The sequence below is a fragment of the Grampus griseus genome (assembly GCF_964374135.1).
Source record: "Grampus griseus genome assembly, chromosome: 5".
In the NCBI taxonomy this organism is placed as follows: Eukaryota; Metazoa; Chordata; class Mammalia; order Artiodactyla; family Delphinidae; genus Grampus; species Grampus griseus.
This window is the reverse complement of record NC_138998.1, coordinates 105,215,619-105,233,027: the sequence shown is the minus strand read 5'-3', so window position 1 is coordinate 105,233,027 and position 17,409 is coordinate 105,215,619. Positions and strand designations below refer to the sequence as shown.

The 17,409-nt window shown below is 35.6% G+C and overlaps 1 protein-coding gene across 7 annotated transcripts in view; it reads left to right on the top strand.

Moving 5' to 3' along the window:
- CADM2 (cell adhesion molecule 2) overlaps window positions 1-17,409 on the top strand; it is a 1,061,913-nt gene that overhangs the window by 893,080 nt on the left and 151,424 nt on the right. For 5 of the 7 annotated variants that reach the window (XM_082654785.1, XM_082654783.1, XM_082654786.1 and 2 more), the window contains 2 exons: window positions 3,384-3,536; window positions 6,163-6,300. The exons of 1 other annotated variant lie outside the window; for it this stretch is intronic. In XM_082654785.1, the coding sequence (XP_082510911.1) occupies window positions 3,384-3,536; window positions 6,163-6,300 (291 nt within the window). The remainder of the gene's footprint in view (window positions 1-3,383; window positions 3,537-6,162; window positions 6,301-17,409) is intronic. One more of the 7 variants, XM_082654787.1, reaches the window with a different exon arrangement.

Sequence of the window (17,409 nt, the reverse complement as noted above, 5' to 3'; positions counted from 1 at the left end):
TGAAAATTTAGAATTTTACCAAATACATTTTTTTAATTTCCTGCTCCTCTCACAAAGCATAGAGGAAAGGTATAGGCAATTTAAGAATATATGGCACTTGGGATCCCCTTCTTACTCTGTGGCAAATGTATATAATGAGTTTCAAGCTTTGATATCAAAACCATTTCCCCATTCCATCTAATGTGCATAAAATATTTTAAGCTGAGTTATTATTGTAGATTCATACCCAGCTGTGAGAAATAATACAGAGAAATCCATGTACCCTCTACCCAAATAATATCTTGGAAAGATATCACAGCTAGAAAATAGACATTGACATAGTCCACCAATCTTATTTGAGTTTCACCGGTTTTACATGTACTCGTTTGTGTGTGTGTGTGTGTGTGTGTGTGTGTGTGTGTATGTGTTTAGTTTTATCCAGTTTCATTACATATGTAGGTTAATGTATCCATCACCACAGTCAAGATGCAAAGCGGTTCTATCACCACAAGGATCCTTCGTGCTGTAGTTTTATAACCGTGCTCATATCACTCCCACTCCCCCTCCACCCCTTACTAACCTTCACCGTTGGTAGGAACTAATCTTTTCTCCATCTCTATAATTTTAGTTATTTCAAGACACTATATAAAATAATTTCATCTTAATTTATCTATAGAGTTTCTGAGTGTATCACTTTGTATATTTTCTTAGTAGTTGCTCCGGGTATTGAAATGCTATACATATACGATTTATCCCAGTCTACTACTTTTACCACTTCTGGTAAAGTATGGAAACCTTACTTCCATTAGGTCCTTTTGCCCTGACACTTTTTATTTGTTTTAACTATTCCTTCTTAACATGTTGAACACTGCATCAGTTGATGGTATAATGTTTGTTTTAACCATCATATAGTCAGGAAAATGCAGCAGAGTAGTCTATATTGTATTTACCCATATTTTTTGTTCTCTCACTTGTTCTTCCTTCTTGATGCTTCAAAATTTCTTCTTTTCTGTTTGAGGAACTTTAACTTTTCTTTAAGACGGATCTGCTAGAGAAACATGTGTTTAGTTTTCCTCCTTCTAAAAATATATTTATTTCCCCTTGATTCCTGAACGTTGGTTTCACTGGATAAGAATTCACGATCAACAGTTCTCTTCTTTCAGAACTTGAAAAACGTGCCACTGCCTCTGACCTCCATAATTTCAAATGAGGTCATATATTGTCATTTGAAATGGTGTTTTCTTATAGGTAATATGTCTTTCTCTCACGGGCCCAGCCGCTCTGCCGCATGTGGGATCTTCCCGGACCGGGGCACGAACCCATGTCCCTTGCATCAGCAGGTGGACTCTCAACCACTGCGCCACCAGGGAAGCCCTAATTTCACTGTATCTTGATTTGGACCTTTTGGGGTTTATCCTATTTGAGTTTGATCCTCTTCCTGATTTTGTACGTTTATTTCTTTTGCCTAATTTGTGAAGTTTTGACCATTATTTCTTAAATTCTTTCTGCCTCACTCTCTTTCTCTTCTTTTGGGACTTATATGGTACCAATGTTGGATATTTTGTTATTGTCCCACAGGTCCCCAAGATTCTGATTTTTGTTTTTTTGGTTGGTTTTCCAATCTGTTTTCTCTCTCTTGTTCAGATCCAGTGACTTAAATTGGTCTGTCCTTAAGTTCACTGATTCTATCCTCTGTTGTCTCATTGTACTATTTATCCAATCCAGTGAGTTTTTATTTTGGTTGTTGTATTTTTGACTTCTGTACTTTCCTTTGGTTCTTTTTTTAAATAACTTCTTTAGAGTGCTGAGATTTTCTATTTTATATTTGTTTCAAGATAATTAGTAATTGCTTGTTAAAGTAATTTTATGATGGCTTCTTTAAATTCTCTGTCAGATAATTCTAACATCCGTTTCAACTCAGTATTAGCATCTGTGGATTATTTTTTCTCATTCAAGTTATGTTTTGCCTGGTATTTGGTGTGACCAGTAATTCTTTTTTTATCACATCCTGGAGATTTGGGTTATTGTGTTAGGAGACTCTGGATACTATTTACATCATCTATTCTATTTAGGTTCAGCACACAGGTCCTGGCTTACATTTGTGGGCTATGGTTCCACCAACAATTTAATTTTCAGAGCCTTTGTGGTGCTATTTGGTCACTTTGAGTTGTCTGTTTCCACTGGGAGTTGTACTGATCCCTACTGGTGCCACCTAAGGAAGCAAGGCCTCCTGATGGCTCTAGGGGGGATAAATGGTTCTTTAGCTCATCAAAGATCACTTCAAGGGCTGGGTAATTGTTATAAAAAGATTGGCCCACTGCCTGTGCTGCCCAGTTGACCATTGTCTCTCAGTAGGGAAGGGGAGTCTCCAGTCTAATGGAAAAAGAGATTGCGTTCCATGACAGTGATGCTCCCGATTGATTCCCCTTGGGGGTGGCCCAGTCTCTCCCAAAGTTCTTGGTGGGAATCCCATTTGCTCTGTGAAAAAAATGAGTCTACCTAGGCCACCTTCTGTTGCTAGGTTATGGTTGGGAGAAGCCAGGTCTCAAATGCCTTTTACAATTGGTTAGAGAGACACTGTGTTATTCCTTCGGTTCTGGTATCACTAACCAGTCCCCTTTCCTCTTTCTACCTTTCAGAGTACTCCTTTAGTCACCTCTTGCTTAATTTCTGGTTTTATAGCTGTCCTTAGTGGAGCACATAGTGATATTTAAGTTTTTTAATGCTTTTCCAAAAATGATTTAAAAGAAGCATAAATAAGCAAGATGCTTAAGAGATCTGTGAAAACAAGTGTTCTGTGATAGAAAAGGTGGTTTGAACCAAAGAATATATTAAAAGTATTTAACAGACAGTACAGCAGAGGCACCAACCAGTCAGAGCAAATTTAATGTCAGGTACAGCACAGGTGTTTTTCAGCTGAAAGTTAGCTCTGATTTTAAAAAAGCTTAACAGGTGTCTCTACTGCAGAGAACTTTCAATATGCTAAGGTTAATTGTTGGTTTCCTAGAAGGAACTGAGCACTCATAGTTTTCCCAAATTTATCTAGGCATAGAAGTGAAATTTTTTGTTTACAGCTCTTCTTGGTACTGACAACTCATGAAAGACTGTGAAGGAAAGCCATTTTTGTCACCATCAATATCTACCTCATCCAAGGTATTGTACTTACTAGATGCAATCATTTAATTAAAAAGTTATTTCTCAGAACATTAAGGAACATTTAATTCTACTTAAATCTGATAAAATATTTCAATATATTTAAACCTTCCTTTAAAACATTTCAGGAAACCAGATTTAGACATATGGCCAAAGCAAATGTTTATTGTGTTGTGCTAAAAATATGTAGTCTAACAGTAGCAACTTTTCCTAATGTTGTTATTCATATTTTCAGTATTTTCTTTTTCCAGCTTTAAGGGACAATAGGATCGAGCTGGTTCGGGCTTCCTGGCATGAACTGAGTATCAGCGTCAGTGATGTCTCTCTCTCTGATGAAGGACAGTACACCTGTTCTTTATTTACAATGCCTGTCAAAACTTCCAAGGCCTATCTCACTGTTCTGGGTAAGTGCATGTGATCACAAGCCAGAGAGATGTGTACAGCTACAGCAACATGATTCAATAACAGATCTACACTTTGAGGATCATCAAAAAGCATTAAAAAATCACTTAGTCATTTCCCGCATTTTATAAATAGATAAAGAGAGGTATAAAGATTTGTATGACTTCCCAAGAGCAAACAGCCATTTTGTTTCTTAGCCAGCAATAGACACCAGGTTTCTTGATTTTCAACTAAATTCCTTTGTGTCAAATCATCTCTATATTGTATATGTGGTAATTCTTCTATAAAGTGATAGAATAATGAACATAATGACTTCAATGTGTCTATCAGATGCTCCGCCACCTTATCATCAGTCACCTAATGGGATCTTCCCTAATATCTATTGGCTTCCAAATATGCCCATTTGTGTATTTTAGTGTATTTAAATGACCCTAACATTTCTATTTGTCTTCTTGCCTTTTAGCTTTGTAGTTTTCTAGATTACTAAATGAAGTACATAATGTCGCTTGCGCATGCAGCTTGTAGCTTCTTTGTTTTTTTATTCTGTAAGTATTGGGCCATTTTTCTAAAGGTTATAGTGACACCAAAAAGCAATACATTCATAGAGTTTCTGAGGAAATAAGCTTGCAGCTCACAGCTCTCTGTGCTTCCACAGACGTCAGTGGCCCAATCAGCTGAAATTGCTGGAATTCATTGAAACACACCTGTGTACTGAACAAGTTAGAGGAATTTAAAGATTGATTTTTTTTTTTTTTTTTTTTTGCCCTTAGCTTGCCTTCCTTTTTTGATAGATAAAGGCATAACACTGCATTTAAACGAACTAATGCATGCTGTTCTTTTGGGTGAGAATATTAAAGTTAATCCTGCTAGTGAATTGGTTTTGTGCATAGGATATGAAATATGTTTCTTTGCAAGTCCCACTGGGACTATTGTATAAAAATCTTTACAAGTTTGCCATTAAGGACAAAATACACCCACTAAATGGAGTATCTCAGGATAGCAGCTGCCTAAGATTAATGTATTGTTCTGTAGAGAGCCAACTTGAGACCCCAAGAAATAGGAAAGTGGCTAATTTCAATTTATTAAATGGTGATGTGACATGTTTGTTTTTTTTAAAAAAAAGCTATATGAAGGTGAACGAAAAGAAAAGAAAGCTAGCCAGCTAATGGAGTATGTTGATCTGTCATTTATCTTTGTTGTTCTTGTTGTTTTAGTTTGTATTTCTTTTATTGGCGCCTTCCAACATTCTTACATTTTATTCTTTTCAAACTGAATCAAATAGTACAATAAAGAAACTTTCAGTCTGCCTTTATTATTGAATATTTTTAGAAGAAATTTTAATAAACCTCTGTCATGACAGCAGAATATTATTGCCTCCAAAATATGTAATGTTGTATTATTTAAATCATCAATGTCTATCTCTGAATATTAGTTATCTGCTTATTCATTGGATGATCTGGACTAGAAAAGGTAATAAGTAGCTAGCATTAACTAGCATTAAAAATAATACATGGGCTTCCCTGGTGGCGCAGTGGTTGAGAGTCCGCCTGCCGATGCAGGGGACATGGGTTAGTGCCCCGGTCTGGGAAGATCCCACATGCCGCGGAGCGGCTGGGCCTGTGAGCCATGGCTGCTAAGCCTGCGCGTCCAGAGCCTGTGTTTCTCAACGGGAGAGGCCACAGCAGTGAGAGGCCCGTGTACTGCAAAAAAAAATAATAATAATAATAATAAATATCATGCTCCACAAAACTGCAATTACATTTCTAATACAAATGACATCAAGAGACATTCTCTACTTTAGAAGAATCAGAAAAATAAGTATAGTTGCAATTTTTAATGAATCTTTTATTCAAAATGCATTTTCTAGAAAAAAGTACACAGAGGATAACAATATTTTTTAAGATTTAAGAATTCTGAAATCAGGAATGAAATGTGCTATTTTGGTTAAATCACAGTTTGCTAAAGAATGAAGAAATACGCTTTGTGGATTTTTTTTGCCCAGTGCAATCTACCGTTTTAAAGCCCCACACTGGTAAATCTTAAGATATGGTTGTTTTTAAGATTATAAAGAGTATTTCTGCAGGTAAAATTTAATTTAAAAAAACTACTTTAAACGCACTTTAAATGCTTTCTGGATAGTATACACACACATATGCATATTTACACAGACACATATGTGTTTGTATGTATGTGTATATATATCTCACTATATATTTTTTATATATTTTGTCATTTATTTTATTATATAGCAGTTTATTATTATTATGTTTTGGTTTATTATTATTATTATTATTTTTATTTTTTGCGGTACACGGGCCTCTCACTGTTGTGGCCTCTCCCATTGCGGAGCACAGGCTCCGGATGCACAGGCTCAGTGGCCATGGCTCACGGGCCTAGCCACTCCGCGGCATGTGGGATCTTCCCAGACCGGAGCACGAACCCGTGTCCCCTGCATCGGCAGGCAGACTCTCAACCACTGCACCACCAGGGAAGCCCTGGTTTATTATTCTTGATTGAAGTTATTGTCAGTTATACACCCAGTTTAGCTTTGCTTCTGAAAGTAGTAGTCGTAAGAACAAATCAACCCTGGAGATTAATGTTTATTTCATTCATTTGCTTAAATTTCAGGTGTTCCTGAGAAGCCTCAAATTAGCGGATTTTCATCCCCAGTTATGGAGGGAGACTTGATGCAGCTGACTTGTAAAACATCTGGTAGTAAACCTGCAGCTGATATAAGATGGTTCAAAAATGACAAAGAGATTAAAGGTAAGGAATGGGGAAAGGTCTCCAAATCAAAATTAATGTGCTGAAACTAGTGTGAAGTGTTAGATCCAGGGCATTTTACATTTTCCTTTTCTTTTTTTTTTTTTTTGCGGTACGCGGGCCTGTGACTGTTGTGGCCTCTCCCGTTGCGGAGCACAGGCTCCGGGCGCGCGGGCTCAGCGGCCTTGGCTCATGGGCCCAGCCACTCCGCGGCATGTGGGATCTTCCTGGACCGGGGCCCATGTCCCCTGCATCGGCAGGCAGACTCTCAACCACTGCGCCACAAGGGAAGCCCTACATTTTCCTTTTCAAACCACAGTCACTTTCTGATTAAGTGTAATTTGAACCAGATTTACCTTAAATTAGGTAATTTTACAAGGTATATTAATATCAACTGTGCCCCATTTTTCTCTTACGTAAAATAGTTTTAAAATGATATATATCTAGAGACTTTCCTGGTGATCTAGTGGTAAAGGAGCCACCTTATAACGCAGGGGACGTGAGTTTGATCCCTGGTCAGGGAACTAAGATCCCACATTCCGCGGGGCAACTAAGCCCGTGCACCACACCTACTGAGCTCAAGCGCCTTAACTAGAGAGCCTGAGGGCCCCAAACTACAGAGCCCACACGCCCTGGAGCCTGTGCACCACAACTAGAGAAGAGAAAACCCGCACACCACAACTAGAGAGAAGGCCACGCACCGCAACAAAGAGCCCGAGCATTGCAACGAATGTTTAGCATGCCTCAAGGAGGAGCCTGCGCGCGGCAACTAAGACCCTACGCCGCCAAAAATAGATTAAATAAATAAATAAATAACAAATCTTAAAAAAAAAAAGATATATATCTAGTGGGAAACTTGGAGAAATAAATAAGTTAATATATAAAAAACACGTAGATTCGTACTTGACAATAGCAAGTGCTAAGTGTTCATGTTAGATGTGATTATTTCAGAGCTCATCTGTAGTATTTAGATTATAGACAGAGAAACTCCATGAATTATTTCTTCAACTTGTTGGTTCTGAAAATACAAAGTTTTGGGAATAAAACTAGCTAAACATCAATAAATCTGTTTTTCAGTAGCTCTCACACAGGGTAAAATAATGTGCTTGTCTCAGTAAAAATGCACAGAAATGTAAATATTCAGCGTAATTCTGCTCTTCATACACTTAAACACACACGTGCACACACAGTCTTTTAGGGTGGATTAAGAAGTTTATAGAGGAGATGGCTAGTAAGTCTGGTAGTGGTTTTTGTACCCCACATACAGAAATCTTGGACCTGACATCACATGTACATTAAAACCCAAATATAAGAATCATCTATTATGCTTGTTAAAAATTTTTCCTATTTATACAGTAATATGTATTATTCTCAAGGTAACCTTCTAGGAGATAGATTGATGCAAACCATTCTGATTATTTTAACTTGTAATTCAAGTATCTTACTTAGGATTGGAGGCTCAACAGGTAGAATTGCCTATATTACTAAGAAATTATGGGTTTACAGTCCATACAATTATTCTACCTCTTTTCTATTTTAATTACTTTCTCTCTTTATATTTTTTTCCCCAAACAAGGAACTATCTGTAATTTATCCATAATTACTACCTTTACTTTAGAACTTCTAATAAATACATTTTATTGGACTAACTTTGGAGAAGTACAAGCACCCATTTCACAAGTTAGATACATCACTTTGCTAAGTTAAACTTGCTCTTATATTCTGCCAGGGCTCAGTACCATCCATTCTAATTCTGCCTTTAGGATATATTTGTTTAGGTTAGTGTGTTAAATGTCTAGTCTTGGTTGGAGCTTTTCTAAATGGACCCTCTACACTGTATCCAGAGTTATCTTACTATGACAAGGTTCTAATCCAGCCACTTTTTCTGCGTAAGCATTTCTGATTGAAAGTCCTAACCTGGAGGATTAGTTTAAAATCCGATTTCCTTGGCCTATAAGAAAGCTCCTGGCAGTGAATTCTTACAAATCAGATGGTTTTCTATGTGAAAGGCTTGGTTTATGTTAGAATGTTCTTCTTAAATACTCTCCTTCGGTTAAATTGTTTTATTACCTACATGCATCTCTTTCTGAATTTTGACATAATTAGTTAGTGAGTTAGTTTCTCTTAATTTCTTACCATTTTATTTGTGTTTCGGATAAATATATCCTCAGGGAGGTCAGAGACTAACATACTAGTCATTAATATTGGTTGATTGTTTTTAATGTTGTAGCCTTATGAAAAACGCATAATGTTTTCATTAAAAACATTTTTATAAAATATCTTAATTTTTGACAAATTTGGCTTCTGCTCTGAATGCCAGATTTATTCATAAACTAGGTAGAGAGGGGACTTTTGTTTATATGTAAAAAGATGAAATTTTGATCTTATAAACACTATACTTTAAAATCATCTGAATCTAGAATGAAAATCAAGAGAAAACCATATACAGAATCAGCATTTGGTTCTGTGTTCTACTCAGAAGTAGTGAAGCTTTGTTTTTTCTGTGTTCTTCAATGCATGGCCATTAATAGAGCATTTATTATTCCTACACTTGAATTCATCTATATAGCTCTTTATTCGTTCATAACTCTTATTTTGCATGTTTACATAGTTTGTCTTTACAATGATATGGTGAACTTCCTGAGTTCTCTGAAATGTTTTTATAGGTGTATAGGCAAATATGCTGTATTTAGTATTCTATACAGAATGCACGTTCATTATTATTGCTGTGCTCTATACATGTGAAGTGAAAGTTCGCTCTAAAATCCCTCAGCAGATACACCTCACTGTAAAGGAGTGTTCTATCCTTATCTTGCACTCTTGTCTTTTCAGAAATCAAAATTTGACTTCCTATTATCATGTAACAATTTTTACTATATTATCACTTGAGATTTTTTAAAAAGACACTCCCTAGTATAAAGAATTGGAAAAGGTAGGCTAATCAAATCCAGTTAAATTCAATTCGATAAGAAATTGTTAAAATGTGTCCCAATTATGCAGCATTCTATGGTGCATGAGTGAATATCCAAATGAAGAAAACAAGAACCTTGACCTGGAGATGTTTAAAATGCCTTTGGGGTGATAAAACCAGCTATGAAGAATACTTTACTATAAAGAGGAATATATAACATTATGTAAATCCCAAAGTAGTTATTCCAGTCAAGGGAAAGTATTATTTTCCATACGTTTTAACTAAGCACTGGCCAGTTCAGCATATTGACACTGTGTTAAGTTTCAGACTCTGTATGATAGAGGTAGGGGCTTTCAAAGTGACTTCTGATTTCAGGAGCAGTCATTGTTCTGTACATTTTGTCTCCATTATTATCTAACATATGAATTTAATCACCAAGTTTCTGGGAGAAAGTTGTTTCATAGTCCTAGCTGATCACATTTTCTTGGCCAGGATATTTCCATGTTAGATTATACAGCATGGTTCTCAAACTTTAGCAGGCACCATCATCACCTCCAGGGCCTGTTAAAACTCAGATTATAGGGGCCTGACCCCAGATTTTCTGATTGAGTACATCTGGGTTGGAAACCGAGAACATATATATTTAGCAGTGTGTTGAATTTGTGAGTGATAATGATGCTCCTGTTTGGAGACCACACTGGTGTATAGAGAACAGAATGTTGAGAAGTATCAGTAACATATTGAAGTCTTGCCTCTGTCTCTGAACTTTAGTTTCCTCATCTAATAAATGAGGATCATAAAGCTTGCCTCAAAGTGCTATTGCAAGGATTTCATACGAGCCAATATGTATAAAGTGTTTTCACAGTATAAGGAATCACTGAATATATTTTAGATATTATTATTATCATTATCATTATTATTACTATCTTGAGCAAACCATGACTGGTGAGTTGTAACAATCCCTGAATTAGTCCTAGAAATATAACCAAAACAGAATTATTTCTTTAAGGTATTCACTTTTGGGGGATGGACATATAAACATAAGATCTAACAAGTATAGTAACAGACATATGAACTGGCTACAGTTTTTGTACAAAACAAGAAGCAGAGATGTGCCCTACTTTGTGGCAGAGGTAAATGAGAGTACTCAGTAAGTATATGTTAAATGAATAAGTGGATCTTAAATGATGAATGGAATTCACTGTATGGGTTGTGGGTAAAAGTAGGTGGTAGAGCATTGTAAAGAAAGAAACCATGTGTTTATGCAGGGTAAAAGCATGTGATTGTTTGAAGGAACTGAAACTTTCTGTTTGGTACAGACACGAGAGATAAATGGGAAGGTAGGGGCCAGTTAAGTCATGGAAGATCTTTTACTCCAGATTAAGGAGTTTGGAATTTATTCTGTAGGCAGTGGTGAAACACTTTCTTCTGTATGCTTTAAACAGTGGAATGAATGATCATAATTTTCATCTGACTCTCCTTTTTCCTCCTGATGAGTCTGACTCAGAAATCCCTTTGGTGCCTCTGGGCAGCTCTGTATTCAAAACTGCAGGGGGTTTCACTGTAGCTTTTAATCTTCTGTGTAGCTAGGAGGTTGGAAATATTGCCATTTAGTGTAGGAAAAAAATGTGTATTGCCTTCCTAAATCTATCAGTGTCCTGAGAACTTGTATAAACTTTCCATTCCATATGTAAGTTTAGTAACTTGTAGTTTGAGTAGTTATCATCATAAAATCTTAAGCTTTTCTTTCCCAGCCAACTAGCTTTTACATGAATGTGTTAGGCAGAATTCTATGAGAACCCTCAATGACCCACATTTTTGTATAATCTTTTCCCCTGGAGTGTAGGCAGGATTTGAGAATATATGTGATATCACTGCCTTGATCATGTTGATCATGTTACCTTACATGGCAAAAGGGATTTTACAGATATAATTATGGATCCCTTTTGAGTTCATCAAAGGGAGATTACTAAGGGAAACCTGACATAATGAGGTGAAGTTTTTATAAAAGATTAAAGAGTCAGACATCCTCCTCCTGGCCTGGAAGAAAGCAAATAGCCATGTGTGTACTGTCTATAGGGGCCATGTGACAAAGAACTCTGGGTGACCTCTAGGAGCTGAAAGCTGTTCCTGAGTGGCAGCTAGTGAGAAAATGGGGACCTCGGACATACAGCATCAAGGAAGTAAATTTGCCAACAATCAGTGAGTTTGTAGAGGACTCTAAAACCTACATGGGAATCACAGCCTCAGCCAACACCATGATTTCAGCCTGGTGACACTGAGAAGAGGACCAGGATAAGCCCTATCTGGACTCTTAATCCATAGAAATTGTGAGATAATAAATGCATATTGCTTTAGGACACTAAGCTTTTAATCATTTATTATGCACCAGTAGCAGGAAACTGAGATCCAGAAAGGCAGAATGATTTCTCATAGTCACACATCTGACAAAGAATGAGCTTGAATATTCCAATTCTAAGACCCAGCACTTGAACTGGGGAAGAAAGCTGAAGGCTGGAAGAATATTTAAGGGACATTTCAAACATGAATTAGTAAGGCCCTGAACTAATGGATGAAATGGCATTTTTTTAAATGGATGGATTTAAAAGAGAAGACAAATTCCAGGTGAACTTGGTGAATGAGTCTGGGAGATGAAGCAAAAACAAGGGTCAAAGACAATACAATTTGGGTGCCAACACAACTTGGTTAGTGAACATGTGGAAATAAGAAAGGCATTAGGAGAAATTAGTTCAGAAATAAATGATAATATGTTTATTCTTTGAGGTTGAAGTAACTATATATTGGTAGAATCTAAAAGTTAAACTTAGCAGGCTTTTGGAGTTAGGTGACTTATGATTAAGAAAGGGATTCTGACAACACAAAGGTCTATCATCTCTTATGAAGGACATTTTTAGTTTTAGCCTTTATAAATAGTTATTACCCTTTATTTGTGCAGCACACTCCCAACAGAAACCCTCTCAGTACTTCCTTCTGACCCTAAGAATCATGCTATGTAGTAACCTGCATATTCATCAAAGCCTGACTTTGTGGGGAGTCACTGAAGCTTTGTCAGTGCCTAATAGTATTGCCTGTATTCTACAAGTGTTATTTACTTCGCGTACATTGTTTGTTTCAAATGTTGGACCATCAGGCTTAAACTGACTTTAGCTGTGTTGCCCTGTGTGAACAGGACTCTTCACATACACTTTAGTGTTAATCAAAAATAATGCAGCAGCTCATTTTCAAGTTGGCTAAATATAGTATAATTGTACTATAAGCTACTTAGTAGATAATTTTTCAGCGTTTGGAAACTTGAGAGTGAATTTCTGAATGTTGTGTTTCTTAAAATGTAGCCTTTAGACTGTTCGGATTAGAATCACCTGAGGTACTAGTTAGAAAAATGAAGATTCCTGGTCTCAATGTAGACCTTTAAAATCAGAATTTTTGGCTGTCAAGCCTAGAAGTCCTAATATTTATTAAGTACCTCTGTTGACGCTTAGGCTCACTATAGTTTGAGAATGCATAGAATTAGAGACCAGTAAGCCAAGTATTAATAGATATTCAAAGAAAGAAAGAAAGGAGGTCCTAATCTAATAAGTTTAGAAAATGACTCGATATTCTATGTCCTTTATGAATCTATTCTTAGAGGGAGATTCTCTAAAACTAAATCAAAATGCACTTTAGTGCTTTAACATTTCTGAGAATTAATGCAAATTTCTGTTAGACAACATTTTAGCAGTATTCTTTGGCCATATGATTTTTAAAATTTGTTTTGTGTTTCTTGCATTGAACTTTGTGGAATCTACTTTGAGAAACAGTAATTATATATTTAATTTAAATACTCTCCCTGGTGTTGTAAAACTAGTTTTGGCCTAATACTTCATTTAATGTCAGTTGCACAAAGCCTTAATTTAAATAAGTGAAATACTAACATGTAATACAGAGATTGTGAATTCTCTTGAGCTAAACACAAAAGAAAATAAAAAGGAGATATTTGTGTGTCCTGAGCTTAAAGCTCCTGTATCATGTGTGATAAGGATTAATTAAAAGTGTTAGTGTTTAAACTTACAGAGTATACCATATATCAATGATTTTTTTGAGTTCTTTTGTTTAAACTTACCGCTTTGAGAGTGTCCTTGCCATTTAAATATGAATCATGTTGGACCCCGTATTAAATGAGAAAAAGAAATAGCATTAGTAATACCTGTAAGTGAGGGGTGTGTGTGTGTGTGTGTGTGTGTGTGTGTGTGTGTGTGTACATACCACTTGGGGTTTTCCAAATGCTGTTGACTGTATTACCTCAAGACTCTCTCAAGATACAATGAGATACATAGAACATCTTTCTGGAAAGAGATAAAACAGTTATTTCATCTGAGTGTGAATGGCTGATGAAAGCAAATGATCACCAAAACTCTTTGAGAAACTTTTAAAAAATGTTTTATTTTTTAAAAGCAACTTTATTGAGATATAATGGACTAAAAACAATCTACACATATTTTATGTGTGCAGTTTGGTATTATTTCACAAGTGTATATGGTGATGAGACCAACACTATGATCAAGATAATGAACATATTCATCATCTACAAAAGTTTGTTCATACACCTTCATAATTCCTTCCTCCTGGCCTTCTTTGCCCACCCCCCCCATCTCACTTCCAGGAAACCACTATTCTACTGTATGTCATTATAGATTACATTTTCTAGAATTTTATATAAATCAAATCATATAGTACATACTCTTTGATTTATTTCCCTCAGGATGAATATTCTGAGATTCATCCATGTTGCATATATAAAGGTTGTTGCTGTCTATTGCTGATTCATATTCTATTGTATGTATCTGTACTATAATTTGTTTATCCATTTATCTGGGGATAGACATTTGGGTTGTTTGCAGTTTGGGGCCATTGCAGTAAAGCTGCTATGAACATTTGGGTGTAAGTCTTTGCATGTATCTATGCTCTTATTTCTCTTGTGTAAATGCCTAGGAGCAGAATGGCTGGGTCATATAGAAGATACATGTTTAATTTTTAAAGGCATTGCCAAACGATTTTTCAAAGTGGTTGTACTCCTTCATGAAATCCAACTTTTTAATTTTAGTATTATTATTTTTTACTTTTTTGAATCATGCTTTGGTATTATATGTAAGATGTTTTTGCCTAATCCAAGATCACAAAGAACTACTTCTAAAAATTTCATATTTTTAGGTTTTGCATGTATTTTGAGTGATTTTATATTTTCAATGCACTTGTCTTTTCTTTCTCTCAGCTGTATTATTTCTAGGTCAGTTTTGTTAGATTGATTGATCTCATTATAGATAGCATTTTCCTGCTTCTTTGAATGCAGAGTATTTTTTGATTGGATTCCAGACATTATAAGTTTTACCTTTCTGGTACTGAATGTTCTCCTATTCCTCTAAGTATTCTTAAGCTTTGTTCTGGTTAAGTAATTTAGAGTTTAATACTTTCAGAGCTTCTTTTAAATTTCTTAGGTGGGACCAGAGCAGCTTTTATTCTTAGAATTACTTAATTCTCATTACTCAGATAAAATCCTCTGAGTGCCCAGGGTACCAATTATGAGTTTTTTTCAGTCAGGTTAGTTAGAACAGGCATTATTCCCTGCCTGTGTAAGCATCATGTACTATTTCCTCTAATCCTTTTTTGATAGTTCTTGTCCTAGCCCCAAACACTTTCTTCACACAGATACACCAATCAATAATTACTTTGCCAAATACTGTGAGGGACACTGCAGTTGTCTGGAGTCATCTCTTTGTGTAGCTCTTTCATTTTTGATACTCTGCCCTATAAACTCTAGCTGCTGTGGCCTTCTTAGACACCCAGCTCCATCAGCATAACTCAGGGAGGCCACCAGGGTCTGCATGGGTTTCCCTCCACACACCACAGTCTAGAAAATCTCTCAAGGCATTAAGAAGGGACAAATTTTAGGGTTTATCTCATTCATTTTCCATCTCTCTGGGATAACTGTCCATTATTGTTATGTTCAATATCTTGAAAACTCTTGTTTACAGATAAGAGGTAAATCCAACTTTGTTATTCTGCTAGGCTGGAAGCAAAAGTTATTTTGCCTTTGTTTTTGAAATGTAGAGAAATAATACTTTTATCTAAATGGTAGTATGTTTTAATTTTGTCTGATTGCTTATTTGTTTTAAGATGATATAATACATTTAAGGGGATGAACATGAATAAGTGTAAAATGTATCCATACTCACTTTGACAAAATATTTTAGATCAATAATTCTGCTAGTTTTAAAGGTAAAAATTATTTGATTTAGCTATAGAAATTCAGTGCTGTTATACATTACTGTGGGAATGGAAAGAAAAGTTCCAGCATGTATATAATGAGATAAGTAAGTATAAATCTTTGACTGGGTTTTACTTATTGTCAAGAATGAGCACTCTATCAACAAAATAATGTTTTTCTTTGTTGTTAATTCATGTTTTTAATCAACAGTTTTATTTATTTATTTATTTATTCACACACACACACACACACACACACACACACACACACACACTGTATTTTATTTTTACAAGAAATAAATCAACTGACACCAAGCATTGTAAATGGATGACCACAACAAAAGCAACAATGATTGCAATTACCAAACACGAAACACACTCATACTATGTCATAATATTGACATTCAGTCAGTAATCCTCCAGTGTAACAGCTCCTTTACTTTGCAGTGAAAATTGATTTGTGTATTTTTTGCCTCTGAGTCCTTGTGGGATTTTTTTTTTATTCAAACATAAAGTCACAAAAATTATAATCATCCTCATCAGTTCACTCAGTCCCATGTAATTAATTTTTTTATCTTGATCTTTTGTTAACACTTTTATAAATTCATCAGTTTTCCATTAGAGTTCTGAAAATGCTTATTCGTTCAGTTCATCAGTATAGTCAGTTACCAGAAACCTGTACTTGTCAGAGTCTTTTCCATGACTTCCTTGAAGATGAAACCCTTTTATAGGAACATTTTTGCAAAAGCATCAGAGTACATTCAGAATTGTCTGTAAATGACAAAAGACTTAAAAATGACCATGGTTAAAGATTTGATGAAATTTCCTAATGATGCAATTTAGTTATTTCTGAGATATACATTTTAAAGTAATAACTAGACTTATGACTTATAACATTATACCAGAACATATAAGATTTTTAGAAATTTCATGTAATGTCTAAAACATTTATATTAACATATTTCCATACAAATAACCCAAAGAAAGTTTAGTATTAGTTGTTTTTTTTGTTTTTTATACTGCAGGTTCTTATTAGTCATCAATTTTATACACCTCAATGTATACATGTCAATCCCAATCGCCCAATTCAGCACACCACCATCCCCACTCCACCGTGGTTCTCCCCCCTCGGTGTCCATACGTTTGTTCTCTACATCTGTGTCTCAACTTCTGCCCTGCAGACCAGTTCATCTGTACCATTTTTCTAGGTTCCACATACATGCATTAATATACAATATTTGTTTTTCTCTTTCTGACTTACTTTACTCTGTATGACAGTCTCTAGATCCATCCACATTTCAACAAATGACTCAATTTCATTCCTTTTTATGGCTGAGTAATATTCCATTGTAAATATGTACCACATCTTCTTTATCCATTCATCTGTTGATGGGCATTTAGGTAGTTTCCATGACCTGGCTATTGTAAATAGTACTACAATGAACATTGGGGTGAATGTGCCTTTTTGAATTATGGTTTTCTCTGGGTATATGCCCAGTAGTGGGATTGCTGGATCATATGGTAATTCTATTTTTAGTTTTTTAAGGAACCTCCATACTGTTCTCCATAGTGGCTGTATCAATTTACATTCCCACCAACAGTGCAAAAGGGCTCCCTTTTCTCCACACCCTCTCCAGATTTTATTGTTTCTAGATTTTTTGATGATGGCCATTCTAACTGGTGTGAGGTGATACCTCATTGTACTTTTGATTTGCACTTCTCTAATAATTAGTGATGTTGAGCAGCTTTTGATGTGCTTCTTGGCCATTTGTATGTCTTCTTTGGAGAACGTCTTCTGCCCATTTTCGGATTGGGTTGTTTGTTTCTTTAATATTGAGCTGAATGAGCTGTTTATATATTTTGGAGATTAATCCTTTGTCCGTTGATTCATTTGGGAATATTTTCTCCCATTCTGAGGGTTGTCTTTTCGTCTTGTTTAT